Source organism: Drosophila tropicalis, unplaced genomic scaffold (assembly GCF_018151085.1).
Source record: "Drosophila tropicalis isolate 14030-0801.00 unplaced genomic scaffold, ASM1815108v1 contig_158, whole genome shotgun sequence".
Taxonomy (NCBI): Eukaryota; Metazoa; Arthropoda; class Insecta; order Diptera; family Drosophilidae; genus Drosophila; species Drosophila tropicalis.
The window spans coordinates 8219580-8237445 of record NW_027172602.1 but is presented as its reverse complement, the minus strand read 5'-3'; the positions used below and the strand labels follow the sequence as shown (position 1 = coordinate 8237445).

General features: G+C 37.9%; 1 protein-coding gene across 1 annotated transcript in view; it reads right to left on the bottom strand.

Moving 5' to 3' along the window:
* The window catches only part of sdk (sidekick cell adhesion molecule), a 75490-nt gene that overhangs the window by 30774 nt on the left and 26850 nt on the right, over positions 1–17866 (bottom strand). The window contains 1 exon segment of the mRNA XM_068297144.1: positions 2864–3064. Coding sequence (XP_068153245.1) covers positions 2864–3064 — 201 coding nt within the window.

Below are 17866 nucleotides of genomic sequence, written 5' to 3'. Positions count from 1 at the left end.
AACAGGAGAGAAACAATAGTTTACAATTTTTCAGCTTACCATTTAGGTTGGGTTTTCTTTTGGCTTCTTCTGTTTGTTGCAAAAAAGAGAGAAAAAAAAAACTCAGCAAAGAAAGAAAAACGGAAACCAAACCAAGCCGCCACGCACAAAACCCCCTCAACCCGTCCTTTATACCACCTTCTTCTCGTCCTCATTTCTCTACCTGTTTCTCAGTCTTCTTTGGGTTTTTCTATTACTTCTGGCATGGCACTTTTTTCCCCAACTTCTTGTTCTTCTTTTTCTTTGCTCTGAAAACAGCAGCTTCTTCTCATCGTCGTCGGCTTTTGTTGTTGCCATAAAAGTCTTTGTTGCAAGTGAATGCGCTACATTTGAGATGCAACCAGGCAACCCGCCAAGCCAACAGCCTGCCACTCCCCCTCCATTTCACCACTCCCCACAATCTCACTCTAGTTACCAACATACCAACATGTACATACATATTTTCCAAGCAATCGTCACCCCATTTGCTTGGTCTCTTTAGCGCATTGCATTGCATTTTGTTTGGCTTTGTGAAGACACAATACTTAGACTACCATCATAAATCTACACATATTTTGCTTTCTATTCTCTTCTGCAACGATTCTGGGATACCATGGAAATTTCTTTTCTAAATGCCATCTAAAACATAATTTGTCTTCATCAAGAAGGTAAATTTTCAATTGTTAAAGGATCAAAAACAACTTCTAATTGCTGTCGCCAATTGCCATGTCGTCTGCAAACTTTCAAGACTGAATCGAACAAAGTTCAAGGGAAGTTGAGATGAAATGTGTTATGGTTTAGACCAAATACGGTATCTAATGCATATTTTAGATTTTTATTGTATTAAGTTTTGTTTTATGGCCGCAAAAGAAAATATGGCGAGGCAAAACTCGTTTTACTTGCAAAAACAAAAAAGGCAATAGCATCTAACTCATGTGGTAAAGGGGAATGGAGGTGAGTTTAAGGACATGCACACACAGACACATATCCCTCCATCTAAATGTATAGTCTCGTACACACATCTCTGTGTGTTGACAGCTAAAAGCGCCAAAGTGACTGAGTGCATGAGCGATGCCGATGTGGATGTTGTTGCTGCTCCTGCTGTTGCTGTTGCTGCCATGGCATCTGTGTGACACCAAAGAGCAGCTAAAAAGATTTGCATTTTTTTGGTTTTCCCTTTTTGCACGTTGTCGGTTCTTCTTTTTTTTTATTTTTTGTACTTTTTTGTTAGGTATTTTTGTGTGTTTTGCCCGCTTGCAGCTTATGCAAAGTGCATGGCTCTTCTGTAGGCTAACGTTGCATAGATCCGCATAAATACTTACACATACGCGCACGCATTCACTTACACACACACACACACACGCACACACATACATGGGCATTACAACAAAAAACCATCAACAGGCAGCAAATCAATTGACATCAAGGAACTTTTGCATTCTAAAGCTGATAGTGTGAGCAGCACTACGAGTTGACAAACACATTAAAGATGACGATGATGCATGGAACATACATACATACATTTAGTTTTTAGATATATGTATGTGTGTGTCTTGTGGTGGCAACAAAAAAGAGAGAATCACTTGGCAGTCAATAAGGCCCATTCATATTCTTTTAAATTTCCTGCTGATATTACAGCTGGGTCCCATTGAATTGGCATTTGGCATTTCCAATCGTTCACATTCCTCTTGAATATAAACTAAGCAAATGTTCTTTGATCTTGTGGAAATTCAATTTAAGTAAACTTACTTGGACTTGAACGATCTTTTTAGCTTAATAAGCCATATATGTATAGTCCCATTTAACCACTGTGAAGTTGGATCACATTATACATACAACATAATAAGATCAGTAAATCTCATTTGAGTAGATCTTCTGACCTCTTTCTGCATTTCAAACTACGAAAGTTACGATCATACAATTTTGAGTTTGAGTGTCCTGGAGTATTTGTTATTATTTGTAAGGTTTCTTTAAAAATCAATAATTGTAATTTAACAATTGAGAAGCCAAATTGTGATTATCTTGCAAATTTTTGGGCAAAAAGAAAACACAAGAAGAACAATGACAACAGCTAAGGCAAGAAGTACAAACCAAAACGGGTCACGTCCTTGTCATTCAAACAACAAATTGCCTTAAGGCCAATATCAGTCTTCGACTCCTGTGTGTGGGACTGCTTCTCGGTTTCGTAGCAAAAGGTATTCTTCTCTGTTTTTTTTTTTTTTTGTGTTTTTTTGGCACATAATATGAAACCGATACTTGAGCCTGTCAAAAGCAGGCAGAAGGAGAGGGGAGAGAGACAGGGACACGCACATTACCGGGCGGTGAACATGAGCTGGACACGCCCTAAAGCATTGTCGACTTACTACCATCTTTCCATGGCTCAAAGGATTACAGGTATACCATTTTTTTTTTTTTTTGTTGTTGCTTTTTTCTTGAAGATGTGTTTTAGGTGGGCGCTTGCTTTGCTTGCTCTCTCTCTCTGTCTCTCTCTTTTGTAGAAACCCCATAAAAGTTATTGTTTTTCTACTTCATTATCTTTCAAAAAGCGCGCACAAGCTTGAAGAAACTAAACAACAATGACAAGGGGGAAAGGGGCACAATATGGAAAAGTGTTTACGTTTATGGTTTCATTTTACACCCATCTGGGCCACACATAAACTTGGCCAACCCCAACCAACCAGCCAAGCAGCTAACCTAGCAACCAACCCACCCACCGAAGGCTTAGCTAAGCTGTCAGGCAGTTTTTGAAGGACAAGTGTAATGTTTAGATGAAACTTATTGTTGGGATTACTTGGAGTGAGCGAGGAAACAAAAAAAAAAAGTCCAAGACGAAAAAACAACTTACCCAGAGCATGACACTGTAAAATCTTTGTACTTCCTTCACTAACAATGGATCCCGATGACGACGGATGTGTGGTAAAACGTGGTGCTTGCTGCTGTTGTTGTTGTTGCACCACTTGCTGCTGCTGCTGCTGTTGTTGTTGTTGTTGCTGCTGCTGTGGCAAAAGTGACACAGGAGCAACAGCAACAGAAGAGCTCACAGCTTCTGTAACAAAAGAAAATAAGAAATTGCATTAAAAATAAATACATTAAAATTTCAATGGACGATTAGCCTTAAAATCTAATTTAAACGATAATGTTAATTATCAAAGGACTTCAGACTTATTCCCACTGAGGATCTAGTCTCTTGAACACTGAAATTACTTGCCCTTTCCCATTCTATGTACATCGTTTGAATAAAAAATGTTTATATTCACATTTTAAGTATTTTTAGTTCAGCCTAATTAACACATTTAAAAGTACTACAAAAATTCAATTGTACCATTATTTAATATGGCCATTTTATATATTCTCCTTCACTATCACAATATTTCATCATATTTACATTTAGATATTGTTGTGTGTGTATGTGTGTGCGATTGTAAAGTTTTTTCTTAATTAAGAAAATAAAATGGATTGGCAACCATTCGTTAGCATTTCATAACAATAGAAGAATTCAACTGCAACCAGCAGTACAGATACTTTTATGGGTACGAGGTACCTGCATACATAAATACATATATATGTATGTGTGTATTTTACGTGTACATATATCTTCATTCAGATCGATTACAGATGTGTTTTTATACAATGCAACAACGAAAAGCCATCAACAGGAGGAAATGCATCTGGTATATCAACGGGTATATCAAGTTTGTTGTACACCAACCAAAAAAAAAAAAAAGGGTAAAGAAACTAAAGTTATAACTAAAACTATTTTCTATATAGAGTATATTGTTAGTGAAGAGAAGAAGTAAGTCATGAAATCAAATTAATGATGAATCCCAAGCAAAACTTTATCGATATGATTGTATGCTCTTTATAAGTATTTGCTAACTCTATAGATAATCAAAATACGATTTGCAAGTTAAAAGTTTGAAATTCTTAAATTTTAGAGAGAAAGTTCAGTTTATAAAGTATATATATAAATATAGTATTGTCGTTAGAAAGAATTTCTGTTTTATGAAAGGAATAATTTCAATAAAAGTGAATGATGTGAGGGTATCAAAAAGAAAGTTATCAGTTGACAACAATTTACACACACACACACACAGATAGTCACATGCATGTACATGTGTGTACTATATATACATATTATTTTAAGGAAAAAACCAAATATATATCTATATATATTTATTTCATTTACGGCAAAATCGAGTCACGTCTTTCCTCACCCACACAATTTCTCTATAAAGGCTATGTGTAAGTGGGGGGAAGAGGGGGGCATAGCAACGAAATTTATCATAGAAAAACATGAAAATTGTTTAATTTATTTAGCGCCAAAGTCGCAATTAGCATTATTTTTTTGTTTTTTCTAGAGTTGTACCAAACTGTAAGAGGCACTTGCTTGCGGGGGATTCATGTATGCGACGCCCCTGGGCGGTGCAGTTACATGGGGGGGGGAGTGGCAAAACATTTTGTTGTTATCCTCGTGTCCTGCACTGACCTCACAACCTTTGTGGGATTATAAATCCATTTACAATGCAAACATGGCCAACAAAAAATACTACAAAAATAACAACAACAACAACAACAGAGGAAAAAAAAAACTGCACTATAAAAATAAAAGAAATGAAATAATATATGTTTGTAGGTAAAACTCTATATATTTTTGTTGTGCACAGTTGATGATGGATGGTTAAAAAATATATATGTTGGCAAATTATTGCTTTGTGTTTTTTATACCCTTGCAAAAAGGGTATATTAATTTTGGTCAGAAGTGTGCAACGCATAGAACGAAGCATCTCCGACCATACAAAGTATATATATTCTTGATCAGCACGACGAGACGAGTTCAACTAGCCATGTCCGTCCGTCCGTCCGTCCGTCCGTCCGTCCGTCCGTCCGTCCGTCCGTCTGGATCAACGCAAACTCCTCCTAGACCGTAAGAGCTACAGAGCTGAAATTTTGCACGTAGGCTTGTATATACTGCAGGCGTTGTATATCTCGGATTCAGCCGGATCGGACCACTATATCATATAGCTCCCATACAAACCCCAAAGTCACGAACAGTGACTTTTCTCAATAACTTCGTTATTTTCTATGCTATTATCGTGAAACTTAATATTAGAGAGTTTACTACGCCTATAAGCGACTATGCCAAATTTGATCAAGATCGGGTGACTATATAATATAGCTCCCATACAAACGAGCAAGTCACGAACAGTGACTTTCTCAATACCTTCGTTATTTTCTGAGCTATTGTCGTGAAACTTAATATTAGAGAGTTTACTACGCCTATAAGCGACTATGCCAAATTTGATCAAGATCAGGTGACTATATCATATAGCTCCCATAGGAACGATTGGTCGAAAACAGTGACTTTTGTAAATAACTTCGTTACTTTTAACGCGATTGCTTTTAAATTAAACATTTCTTAATTTAATATATATGTTAATGACTGTGCCGAATTTGATAAAGATCGGGTGACTATATCATATAGCTCCCATAGGAACGATCGGTGGAAAACAGTGACTTTGATCTTCGTTATTTCCTATGATTGTAGGCCTTTCTTTCTCAAGCTTAAGCCTTTTTAGATAAAACGTTCTTCCACATTGATGGCTAAGAGGTAAGGATAGAGTTACCAAAAAAGTTGCAAGGGTATACAAACTTTGACGCGGTCGAAGTTAGCCCCGGCCCTCTGGTTTTTTTTTCATTTCGTGTATTAAATTTACAAAAATCGTACCAAAACCTGGTTAATTCCGTTGAAAAATGAGAATATGAAATCAATTTTAAAAAAACTAAATGATATGTTGATCTCTTAATTGGAAATTGAAAACTTTTTAGTGAGTCTTTGGCTTCCTTTTTTGTTTTTTGGCTCAAGATGAAGAAGAAAAGTTTGTTTGAAATATATTTAAAAATTTGTTGCAACTCCCTTTGTTGATTGTTTATTGCCAATTCGTTTTGAATTTTTTGTTTATTATACATACATAGATTGCTTTTGGTTATGCCTGAGTGACGACGACAATCATGTTTTGGTTTTGGGTTGGCCTATTTCACCATATGCAAACTATTGCAAACGCCACCACCCAGAGACTAGTTATGTATGTATTGTTTGCTGCTGCTTCACAGTTGTAGTTATTTGGTTTCGCATAGAAGACCCTGCCAACCATGATAGGGCGTTGCCATGACGAGGACGTCGGATGATGACCACCACTTTAAACAGCAGGGCCATCATGATGAGGGCAGGTGCCACTATTACATACACTTCTTACCTCCTACCCCAGGAAAACACAGGTTTAAACAAAGCAGGCGTTAAATTGCCAATAAGAGAAAAGGAGAGATGAAGGGAGAAGATGTTGGTAACAGGGAATAGGTAAATACACCACGTGGCAGTTTCTCCCTCTGTGTGTGTGTGTGTGTGTGTGTGTGTGGTTTCACTTTGGTTTGCTTCTGCGGTTTATGCGCATGCGTAGCCCACCACTTGCACAGCATTTTGCATTTTGCATGGCTTCATGGATGACATTTGATATTGGTATGACACTTACAAGTATGACAACATTCTATACAGAATTTGCAACTACTCCTAAAGTTGTGCTCAATTTGTAGCAAGCACTTGAGTACAGTATCCGACAAGCAGGCAGCCAGACAGCCAGGCAGGCAAAGTAGAAACAAGTAAACTGTGTCACTTTATGCCATCCATCCGCCATCCACCCGCACAAAATTTCATTGAGAGAAACTAAGAGAAAGAGAGCGAACAAAGGGGGTTGGTGCGGGGCTGGAGTATAGCTTTTGTTGCTTTCACAATTTGTTTGGCTAAACGTAAAATGTGGTGGCCAGAGGATGCTCCTCCACCCACACACAGCATTCTTCTGGCAGGACGTGTACATAAGGTGCCGCCACTTCCTTCATGATGCCCATCGCATCTGATCTTAATACATGTGTATGTGTGTGTGTGTGCGTTTATGTGCATACATATATGCATGTTGAGTGGAAGCATCTGGAATGAAATGTGATATGGGTTTTTTGTTTCTCTGGTGGGTGGTCTCTTTTTTACTGCCAGCAATTTGTTACAATTGAAGCCATCAAAACTAAAGGCTAAAGTTTATATTGCTTGTAACGCTCCTATATCCTTTTTGTTATACACGCCACCTTACATTAAGACTCTTAAACACTGTTATTAAGTCCAACAATTATACAGTTATTTACAGTGTTATACGCTCTCAAAACTGTTATAGAAACTACCATAGATTCCCACAATTATTTATTAGAACTGTTATACATTCCCACTGCCATACATATTAACTGTTATACAACTTCTACATCAGATTTCCCACCTCTTCAGCATTACAAGTTCTTTTCTCGGTTAACTTGGATCGAGTGGATAAACTATATGAAATTGCTAATGGTAGCATTTAAACTGCGACTAGTTCTCGTTACTTAATCTAAGTCTACTCAAAGTTAATGCCAAGGTATCTCCAGTTCGAATTGGTAAGCACTCTTCTTGGCTCTGTATCTTTGCCCCTTTCTCTTTTGCTGTCTGCCATTTTATTTCGATATTTCTTTTTTGGTAAAATGGCCAGCTCTTGTTTGTTTAGCTGTCAATCATTTTCGAATACACACACACACACACACACGATAGTGGTGGCAATTGGCCCACCTACCAACACTAGAACCAGAACCAACAACTGCCACCCACCCGCTTCTTGTTCGTCTCTTGACTAATTTTCACGTTGTCTGCACGCTGCACGCCAAGTCAAAGAGAGGAACATCAATCAACGAAATAGAAAAAAAAATAAATAAGGGAAAAGCGAAGAAAAATAAAATGTGGGCGCACTCACACATACACGTACATACATACAGTATATAGACTGTAAGTTTAAACCCTTTTCTTGACTTTTCTGAAGAAAGCATTTGATGCTATGCACACATTTGATTAGCAACTATGTGAATGGAAGTGATTTGATTGATTGAATTAATGCAGGTTTTCAGTTTTCGTTTATTTGGTTGTTTTTCATGCCCCCATGATGCACACACACACAGACATACATACATATATACTCATGTGTGTTAATAGCTGCTTAATATTGAGAGAGTTTTAAAAATAAAAAGTGGTTTGCTTTTCACCCTGCTCATTAATAGATTAACTACAATGAAAACGCTTCGAGCACGAGATGGGAGGTGGACAGAGATGGAGTGGGGTAGAGGGCAAGATCGGCAGTTTATGTGAAGGCGGCGCATAATTTATACATAAAACTCATTGTACCGCATGAGTAACCACATGTCAAGCCTTAAATTACATCATTTTCAATGCAATGCAGTGGAGGAAGGGGAGTGAAATTTTCATTCCAAATGGCAATCGGCGGCATTTCTCCCCCAATTCTCTCTCTATTCGTATTCCCTATTGCCCATTCCTAGACCAATTCCTATCCAATGCTATTCATTCTATCCATTCCACAGCTGACGCTGTCACCAATTGTCGTTTGTCAAGGAGCTCTGCTGTTGCTGTTTGGGTTTTCCCTCATTTCCCTTCACTACGTACACTACTACGTGGATGAACGGATGGACAAAAAGACGGACGGACGGACGGAAGTACGGACAGACACATCTCATAAATTTCACGTGCCAGTCTTGCTCGTCCGTTGCCTAATCCGCGTTCTGCTGCTCGCTCCTTTTTTCCTTTTCTTTGGTGGTGTCACGTGAGAGAAATTACTCAGATGTATCACTTTTATTGCAACTATTTTTCCCAATTTTTCTCACATCTTTTCGTTTTTGTATTCCTTCTCTCGTTTCATACTTTCATTTCAGGGGATTTAGTTGCCACCAATGCAATCTAAATTGGCTATATTTAACTGCACTAAGTTTCAAATCTTATTTACATTGCCAACAAGGGGTTTGGGATTAGAATTAGGGTGGACGGGGGGGTCCCGAAAAGAAAATTGCATTGACTGTAAGAATTCAATTTATACATATTCAAGTTTTGCTTTAGAGGACCAAATGTCATTACAATGGTCCCAGTAGTTTTGCATTAGAGCCGCAGAATTCCAATTTGTAAGGGACAAACTTTCATACAACATATCGAAAGCAAATTGAAGGCTATGGAAAAAATGGTAAGCAACAAAAAAAACGGAACTAGAAATGGCAGGGTCGGGCATTTACCCTTAAATGACAGTTGCACACACACACACACACATATCTGAGTGCATACAATATGTAAAATACTTTTGTGACAAAATCGAAGACCAAACAACGAAAGGAAGAAAGAAAGTCCAAGGGTGATGGCCTCCGCCAAGTTCAAACCCAAAACAAGTAGGCCGCCCTTAGCAGACCATCTCTCTCTCTTAGCAACAACAACAATCAATGCCAAAAGAAAGCAAAACTATTAAAATGCCATTTTGAAATTCTTGGCATGGCGGGTCGTTTGGCTAGGAACAAAAAGACTAACCCGGTTCATGCATATAGTAAAAAGCAACTGCCAAAAGAAACAAAGCAAAACAACAAAAAAACTGAGAATGAAAAAAAGGCACAGGAAAGATACTTGCTTTAAAAAAAACAACAACAAAACCAAAGACAGCAAAATACTTATATAAAGAAAAGCTCAAAGACCTCTTAAACAGGAAGAGTACTTACACTTTACAGTCAAGATTTTATGCCAATATAAATTAAACGAAAGAAGTATAATCTTAGCCAAGAGAACGGTAAACATTACCATACTTAAAGCGAAACCAATTGAAATTATTTCTATTAAGTAATCAATGAATGGAGGCCATTATTAGGTGTAAAGATTCACTACACGATAGCCACAACTAAGGGTCTAAGAGCTAAGAGGAGCAGTGAATATGATCAAAGGGATCAATACATCGCATTTTCGAAACAAAGGAATGAAATAAGTTTCTGGATTTGATGCACGTTTAGTGCTATATTAGCATAAGCAAGAGAGGATAGATAATCCAAGTGTGAGAATGAGAAACCGACTAGTGGGATTAAGGAAATTTTCATATGTATGTATTTTGGAACACTTAAAATGTACCAGATAGTGACCGTGGAGTATTCACTAGTCACTTCCTGGCACCTTCTATTGCACAAGTGTTCCTTGGATTAATTCTAAGGGCAGAAACTTCCAAAGAAGTAGATTATTAAAGTCTCGGAATCGTCCAAGGGTTAGGCATTTGCATTTCGTCCCCTTTGACTCCGAGTATATGGGTAGACAATTCTCTTTATTGCTTTATTTTAATAAAAAGTAATTTACAATAAAAATCCTCTTGTAATTGTTTCTTCCCATGCCTAACAAATTCCAATGAAAGAGAGAATACCAGCAAAAGGCAAAAAAGACTGATGAGTGATGTAGTTGGAGGGGGCAAAGGTAGGGGGTAAGAAGCAACAAACATTTTCTTCTTGTTTTCTCAACAAAATAAAATAAAACAACTTGGCCGAAAGTGAACTACTTAAAGTACTACAAATACAAGAGAGCAACAAATAAAACATAATAAAGAAGAACACAACAAAAAAAATGAAGAAGAACAACAACAACACTGATGATGATGATGCCCGATTCAAGAAGAAGGGTAAAAATGAAGGTTACTTGTCGGAGGGGAGAACCTCCTATAAATAAAGAAAAACGCGATGAGAATTGGCCATGTACATATAGTGGAAAAAGAAGGGGCAAATATGGTGAACCCCAACAAAATACCAAACTACAGCAGACAAGCCAAGCGAAGCTAAGGCAGCCAACCAGCCAGCCAACCAGCCAGCCAGCCAGCCAGCCAGTCAGTCAGTCAGCCAACAAATGGCAGCAGACACAATGACAATTGCTGGAAATTATATTAAAATAAAAGTGCCATAAACAACAAGTAGCAGACGAACGAACGAATGAACAGCAGAAGCAGCAAGCAAACGCATCAACTTTAGACGTCCCGAGGAGACACAAACTACAAAGACAACGGACTCGACGAGACACTACAGGACGGGATTGGGAATGGGGCTGGAACTGGAACTGGGACGGGGGACTGGTATGATGGGTGGAATGAACAGAGACTTCATTTATCAGTATGATGCCCCCTAGCTGCAAGAAATTTTTGTGCTTTTTACATAGGTTATTGGAATGCCTTTTTCTCTTAATAATTGCCAAAAACGAAATATGTATGTATGTACCTATATATACACAATAAGAAATATTTTTTAATTAAATCAAGACTTTGTAATACTCCAACCTATGGAGTTTATAACTTTTACTTTCACAAAGCTCTAAAAGAACAGCAGGAGCTAACATCCTTGTAGGCTTCCATTAACTTGTGAAGAAATAGATAGTAAGCCAAGTTAGTAAGGATTTTGCAAATGTACAAAAGCTGAAGATCTTCAAAGAAAAAATCAAATGAATCATTTATTTAAAAATACCTAAAACTCAATTCTGGTCATGGTCGATGGATGCCACTGACTGATGAAATATAATTTTTGATTATAAATTTCTTCACTTGGCATTCAAATGAGTGTCTGTTGCATTTAACTAATTGTACTTTAAATGCATTTAATGGAACAAATACTATTCAAATAAGTAGACTTAAAAGGATTGTCCGGTCAAGGGAGCTTTTACTGTAATAAGATTTGCTTGTTGAGAAGATGCAAAAAAAAAAATTGCCATCATCATTTTTTGCCTAAATGAATTTCCGTTGCTTGGCACAAATTTCATTTGTGAATCATCTTTTTCCCTCTAGCTCAGTACACAAACACACACACACACACAGAGAGAGAGAACGAGACAGCAAGAGAAAGAGTGGAGCATTATTATCCATGGTCGGGGGTCTTGGTCTTGGTCTTCACATCGAAATATGTTTGTGCCACTTTTCTTTTCTTTCCATTTTGCTTTGCATTGCTCTTCTGTACTCTTCTCTGCTCCTCTATTTTCTGCATTCGCACGTTTAAGCCAGGTGCAGGCATTGTTGTTGCTGTTAGCGTGGCTAATATTGCTGCTGTTGTTGCCGTTTATAATGAGCCTGAGAGTGAGAGTCGCCGCCACCTTTCTGTTGCATTGGCTAATAATAATAAGAGCAAGATGATGATAATGAACACAAAGTGCAAGAAAGAAAAGAGACAGAAAGAGCAGTTTAAGTTAAGGTAACTAAGAAGAAGGGCAATCATTTCAACGAAAATTGCATGCCAAGCTATTTTTATTACCATTACCCTTTGCTTTAGTTTTCGCCTGATTTCAGCTCAGTTATTGGCCACTTCTTTCGGCTAAGAGTTCTATTTTCTTGTATTGTAAATGCCAAAACCTTATCCCAAGTCCTACTTTATTAAAAGGTAGCTCCTAGTATCCCCCATAGCATCCTTCTCAGCATCAGTTTAGTTCCAAAATGAAAATTCAACAACAAAATTATAATATTTTTCATATTTTTAATGAGTTACAAAATTTGAAACTTTTGGAACTCGAAATCTGTTTCCCATGTGCGGTAACTTTTCCAATTGTGCGAAATTGTTAGAGCTGTGTGTATGGTAACCATTTTTTAACCAACTAAGAGAGTTGAGAGACGAGAAGGCAACGTTGGTAGGGATCATTATAATCATTTTCGTTTTCTTTCGTAGAAATGCATTTTCTTGCATCAATTATACAAAATGCCTTCATATAAATTAAACACTTGACTAAGCTTAGTCAAGCTTGACCTTTTCACACAAAATTTTGCAAATTTCATCAGGGCTCTGGGATAAGGGATTTTGTTGACCTTTAAGTTGACACTTTCTTAAGACGGACAAGTTACAAATTATTGCTGTAGTTCCGGCTGTTAGTGTTAGTGTTGTTCTTCTTGTTCCTGTTTACATTTTTTGTCTTTTTCATTTGAGATATTGTGTTGCAATCAAGGTCGAAGTAGTAGGAAGTACGCTCCAGTTGCAATGTGGCAAGAACAACATAATTAGCGCATTTCCTTGCCACTGTCAGAACGTACAGCAGCTGCTGTTGCTGCTGGTGATGGTGTTGGTGTTGGTGTTGGTGTTAGCTGTGAAGCTGGCAGGGAGTTGACATCACGCGTGTCTGAGTAGCATTGCAACACGAGAACTGAACTGACGATTCTCGCTCCTTAACACAGAGTGTGTCTTGTCTCTTGTCTGTTGCCACTTCACACACATGAACACAAGCTCTGGGAATGAACTTTCCATCTACCTAGAGCTGGGGTAAGGCCTGACATTGAAACAATGCCAGACGACACTCCCACACACACACACACACACACCATCGTCATCATCATCTTCTCAACCCATCCGAGTGCCACACCACACCATACACATGGGAAACTTACATCATTTTGGTCTCCCACTTTATTCTGGCATTCTCCTACAACAACCAACCAAGCAACGAACCAGCTCTTCTTCTACTATAATTAAGTTTTGTTGCCCAAGCGTAACCATCTGAGGAGTTGGATGAAGAAGGCTTGACGATGGAGTTTTGTGCTGGAGCTAAGAATAGAGATGAATGTGGTTGTGTGTGTGGTGTGTGTGTGTGTCTTTGGTAGTGAAAGAGAGGTTGGAAACAAACTGCCACTTTGAGTGCAATTTACAGCTCGATTAACTGTCACAATTTCTTGTCTCGAATTACAACAGACTTTTTTTCTACTTTGATTTCGATTTTAATTGCCTTTGCCCATTTGCCCATGTCCATGACCACTTTCCGCATGCAAATCTTAAAAAGTAAAATTAACTTTACTATAGATAAAGAATTGCATCAATGTCATGTACATGTATATATATAAAGTTTAAATGAAACTAAAAGCCGCTAATTGAGCAAGGCAATTTGTTTGAGGCCCTTCGGTTTGCCAACCACAGAAACCACTCGCTTGCTCGCTCGCCCGTCCAACCAAACAACCAACCAAACCACCACCCCATCCATTCACCCACCCACATAGCAGATAAAGGGCTTTAGATTCCACTGCCCGTCTCAGTAGTTGGGTTTGGTCTTGTGGTGCAAATATTGATTTAAAAGAAAATTCTTATATATATATATATATGGATATATTCTTGACGCTAAATTTTCCTCCTGCCAAATTGGGCAACTAACGAAAATGGATAGCTAAAATAAGAAAAGAAATAAAATCAATTTAAAAAAAAAGGAGACACACAAAGAGAAAAAAGAAACTATAGTAGGGGGCTATTGCAATGGTTTTTGAAGCAAATGTTGCAATTTCTAAATACAAAAATTCACCATAATGTTGGGCCCCTCCCGCCCTTACCCCATACAATTATTCGCATTAACCCAAATTACAATGTGCCCCTGCACGTTTCTTCTTTTACCCCAAACTCTAAGTGTGTTTGTGTGTCTGTGTGTGTTGGGGGCATGGGGGAGAAAAACCCATAGCTAAATGGCAATGTGCTGATTTATAAACAATTTGCGATTTTCATTATTAAAACTCAACTATTCGGCCAGAGAGAAGAGCAGCCAAGGAAAATAAGTATGCATAAGAAATGTAGAGTAATTTCGACATCAACTGTAGTTGATATTTCAATACCCTTTTTATACTGTTTTAGCCCCTAAGAAACTTAAATTGTCTCTCGATATAAAATCTACATGGGGAGTGTTAATGAATCTTGTCTAATTGTAAGTAGATGGGAAGTTTGAAGTCAGCATTTCATACTCATTAGGATTGTGTGTGTAAAGAATAATACTTAAAAATCTTTAAAGAGTATAAGCCTTTAGCCAGCAATTTTAATGAGGGGAGTTTAGACGGTGGGTGGTGGCTGATAGAGTGAGAATCATATAACTTGCTGCATCCGCTGTTAGATGCTGATAATGATGATGTTGCCGACGATGGTGATGATGATAATGATGATGAAATCGTCTAAAAATGTTTATTGTTTATTTTTAAAGAAACTCTCGGTGCATCGATTGCAAGTTTTCTCAAAGTGAACTCGAGAAAGGGAATCATTTGCTGTGCTGCTGCTGCTGCTGCTGCTGCTGCTGCCGTTGCCATGTGTTCAACACGTTGCCCGGGGTTCGGGGTGGTGGAAGGGGCCGTTTGGACCAAGTAAAAATTTATGTTGCAGGTCAGCAACAGCAAAAGCAGCAAAAGGAGCCAAAGAAGCAGAACAAGTAAATCAGGTTTTGTTTGTGTGTGTGTGTGTGTATTTTTCTTTTTCTTTTTTTTTTTTCTGTTGGATCGTCAAGGTATTAACCTTTGTATTTGTATTGTATATGTGGAGTTGGTGCTTGCGCTTCTGAAATATTTCAAGCATTTCATAAAAATACTATAAAACGAGTATAAAAAACAAGGAGAACAACAGAGCGAGAAAGAGAACACCACAGGAAGGCCTTTTCAGGTGTGCGCAAAAGCAACGGTGGAGACTTTTGTTGTTGGTTTGGCCATTGGCAAGTGGCGCGCACGATTACTCACATGCTCCCCATGCACTTTGTTCCACTCCTTGTTACCAATGCCAACATTCCATCTCTCTCTCTCTCTCTCTCTCAGCCTTAAGTTGGCTTGTTTCTCCTCTTTTGAGGTCGCTTCAAGTGGCTTATTTCCGCCTCTTTGTATGCTTTGTGGGGGTGACCGCTGTAGGGGGACGGGACTGCCTCTCAGCAAGCAGGAAAATAATTTTGCTTGGCTTTTCGGGCTCCTTCATCCAGCTGGCCTGCCAATTGTCGATTTCTTGTCCTTTTATGAGGTAGGGTCAGGTCAGTTGCCACATAATATTTCCAGCAATCAAATTAAGAAGGCTAAATTGATGATGAGGGGTAGCAAGAGGAATATGACTACTTTTCTTTGTCTCCTTTTCTCTCTGTTTGTATGTCTTTTGAAATGTAATCTAATTGATTGCTCTTTGTTTGTATAATTTGTTCATGAAACTTTACATCATTTATGATTTATTTGTAGACCTATTTATCCAATTTCATCAACTGTTATAGATCATTCTCCAGCATTATCCTTATTTTATAAAAAGAAAGTTAAGCCTTTGAATAGGAGCGATTAACATCCACGCTTTTTTCTATAGTTTAATTAATCAATCAATTATAAAAAACATAGTTCGACTTTTTTTTACAGTAAAATCTACCTTGAGCCAATTTGTTGAAACTCAAGGATTGTGGCAAAAAGTGGCACACACACACACTTACACACACTGCGAGTGCCGCAGCTAGTCTAAAGTCGAAAGTGGCCAAAAGTGGACGCCAACGATGGTGCCGCTTTTGCTTTTGCTGCTGCTGCTGCTGTTGTTGCATGCAACAAAGCGCCAAGTGTCGATAGCACACAACAAAAATGAAATGTTGCTGCCGCATGCCGCACAAATTCGTACGGCTATTGGCTGCTGCTGCTGATGTTGGTTGTGTTTCTGTTCAATTTGCCTTTGTTTTTCGTTTTGGTACTCTTTTTGCTTTTTATTCTTTATATTCTTTTGTTTCTTGCTTCCCTATTGACTTTTCTCTTTTGTTGCTGTGGACTGCATGCGGCAGTCAGCAATCATTTTAACCCAAATTGTGGCAATGCAATTCTTAAGAGTAGAGTTTACCTCATGGAATCGAATGCGAATATATATGGATATATGTGTACATACATACATATATCTGTCTCTATATGGCTGTGTGTGTGTGTGTCGCTGAGGGGCGTATACTTGTAGTGGGCGTGGACTTGCAACGGAAGCCAATTTCATCTCCAAAGCAATTTCGTTGATTTGTTAATTTAAATTTTTGCATTTAACTCAGTTGAATTTCCTTCTTTCCTTTTTTTTTTTTTTTTTTTTGACTTAAGTCCGGAAATAAGATCTGAGAAATGCGTCAATGACGCACAGTGGAACATAATTTGTCAAAGGCGTTTTTCTTTATATTTTACTCCATCTATTCGACTCCTTTAATGTTTGCTATTTGATCTTGTTCAAAAAAAGGGGAAGAGAACTTTGACTTTCAAAATTTTGAATTATGAAATTCATTGAAGAATTGTGTAAAACATTTCAAATAATCTCTGTTTATTTTTTTTTTATGATATCTCTGAAAGATTTATCGAGAAATTAAGTGCAAGCCACAACTTGAGTAAATGAAATGAATGAAATTGATTCATTATTTCAATTACTCAATGTTATCTCTGATATTTGATTTACGATTACTCCCCATATGATTAGGCAATTCAACAGGATTTCTAGTTAATTTTTGTTTTCTTGTTTTATCGAAATCTTATCTAAAACGTAAGAGCTTAAACCAAACAACAACAAAAACGTCTACACACACACACATATGTATACACAAATTGTTTACTCTAGACATTTATCGCACACATTTCGGCGTGGTAAGAAATGGTAGGGAAGAGGAGTTGGTGGGGAGATAACACAACAAATAGCATTTCGTAAACTGGGCCATATAAAGACTTGGGCAAATGCCTTGCCGCAGCTGAGATTAAGTGTAAAATACAATAATTTTTTGTTTTTCTCTCTTTCTTTTTATACCAATGTAATATATAAACACACACAGATAGACTCACACGCACCCGCACCCGCACCCAATTCGGTGTAATCAGGGACAGGGCCGGTTTGAAAGATGGGGGGGGGCCACAATAATGGAAACCAATTGAATATTATTCAAACTTGTTGATAATTTCAATTTCTATTGCTGACACTGGCTGAGGTAGATCGGTTGAAGATAGTTTCATCTTAAGTTAAAACAGAGGCTTTTTTGCTTGAGTTGAGATTAGACATTTATTGAAAATCTATGATTATTTCATATAGATTTCATTTAATATCCATCGTTGGCCCACTGACATGGGCATGGGCATGGGCATAGACATAGGCCTAGGCCCTGTCAATTGAATTGTCTTGGTATTAATTTAGTTTGCCTCCTGATGATGTCTGACGGAGATGCAGCAATCAGAGGCAATCAGGCAATTCAATCAGCGCCAGACCAATT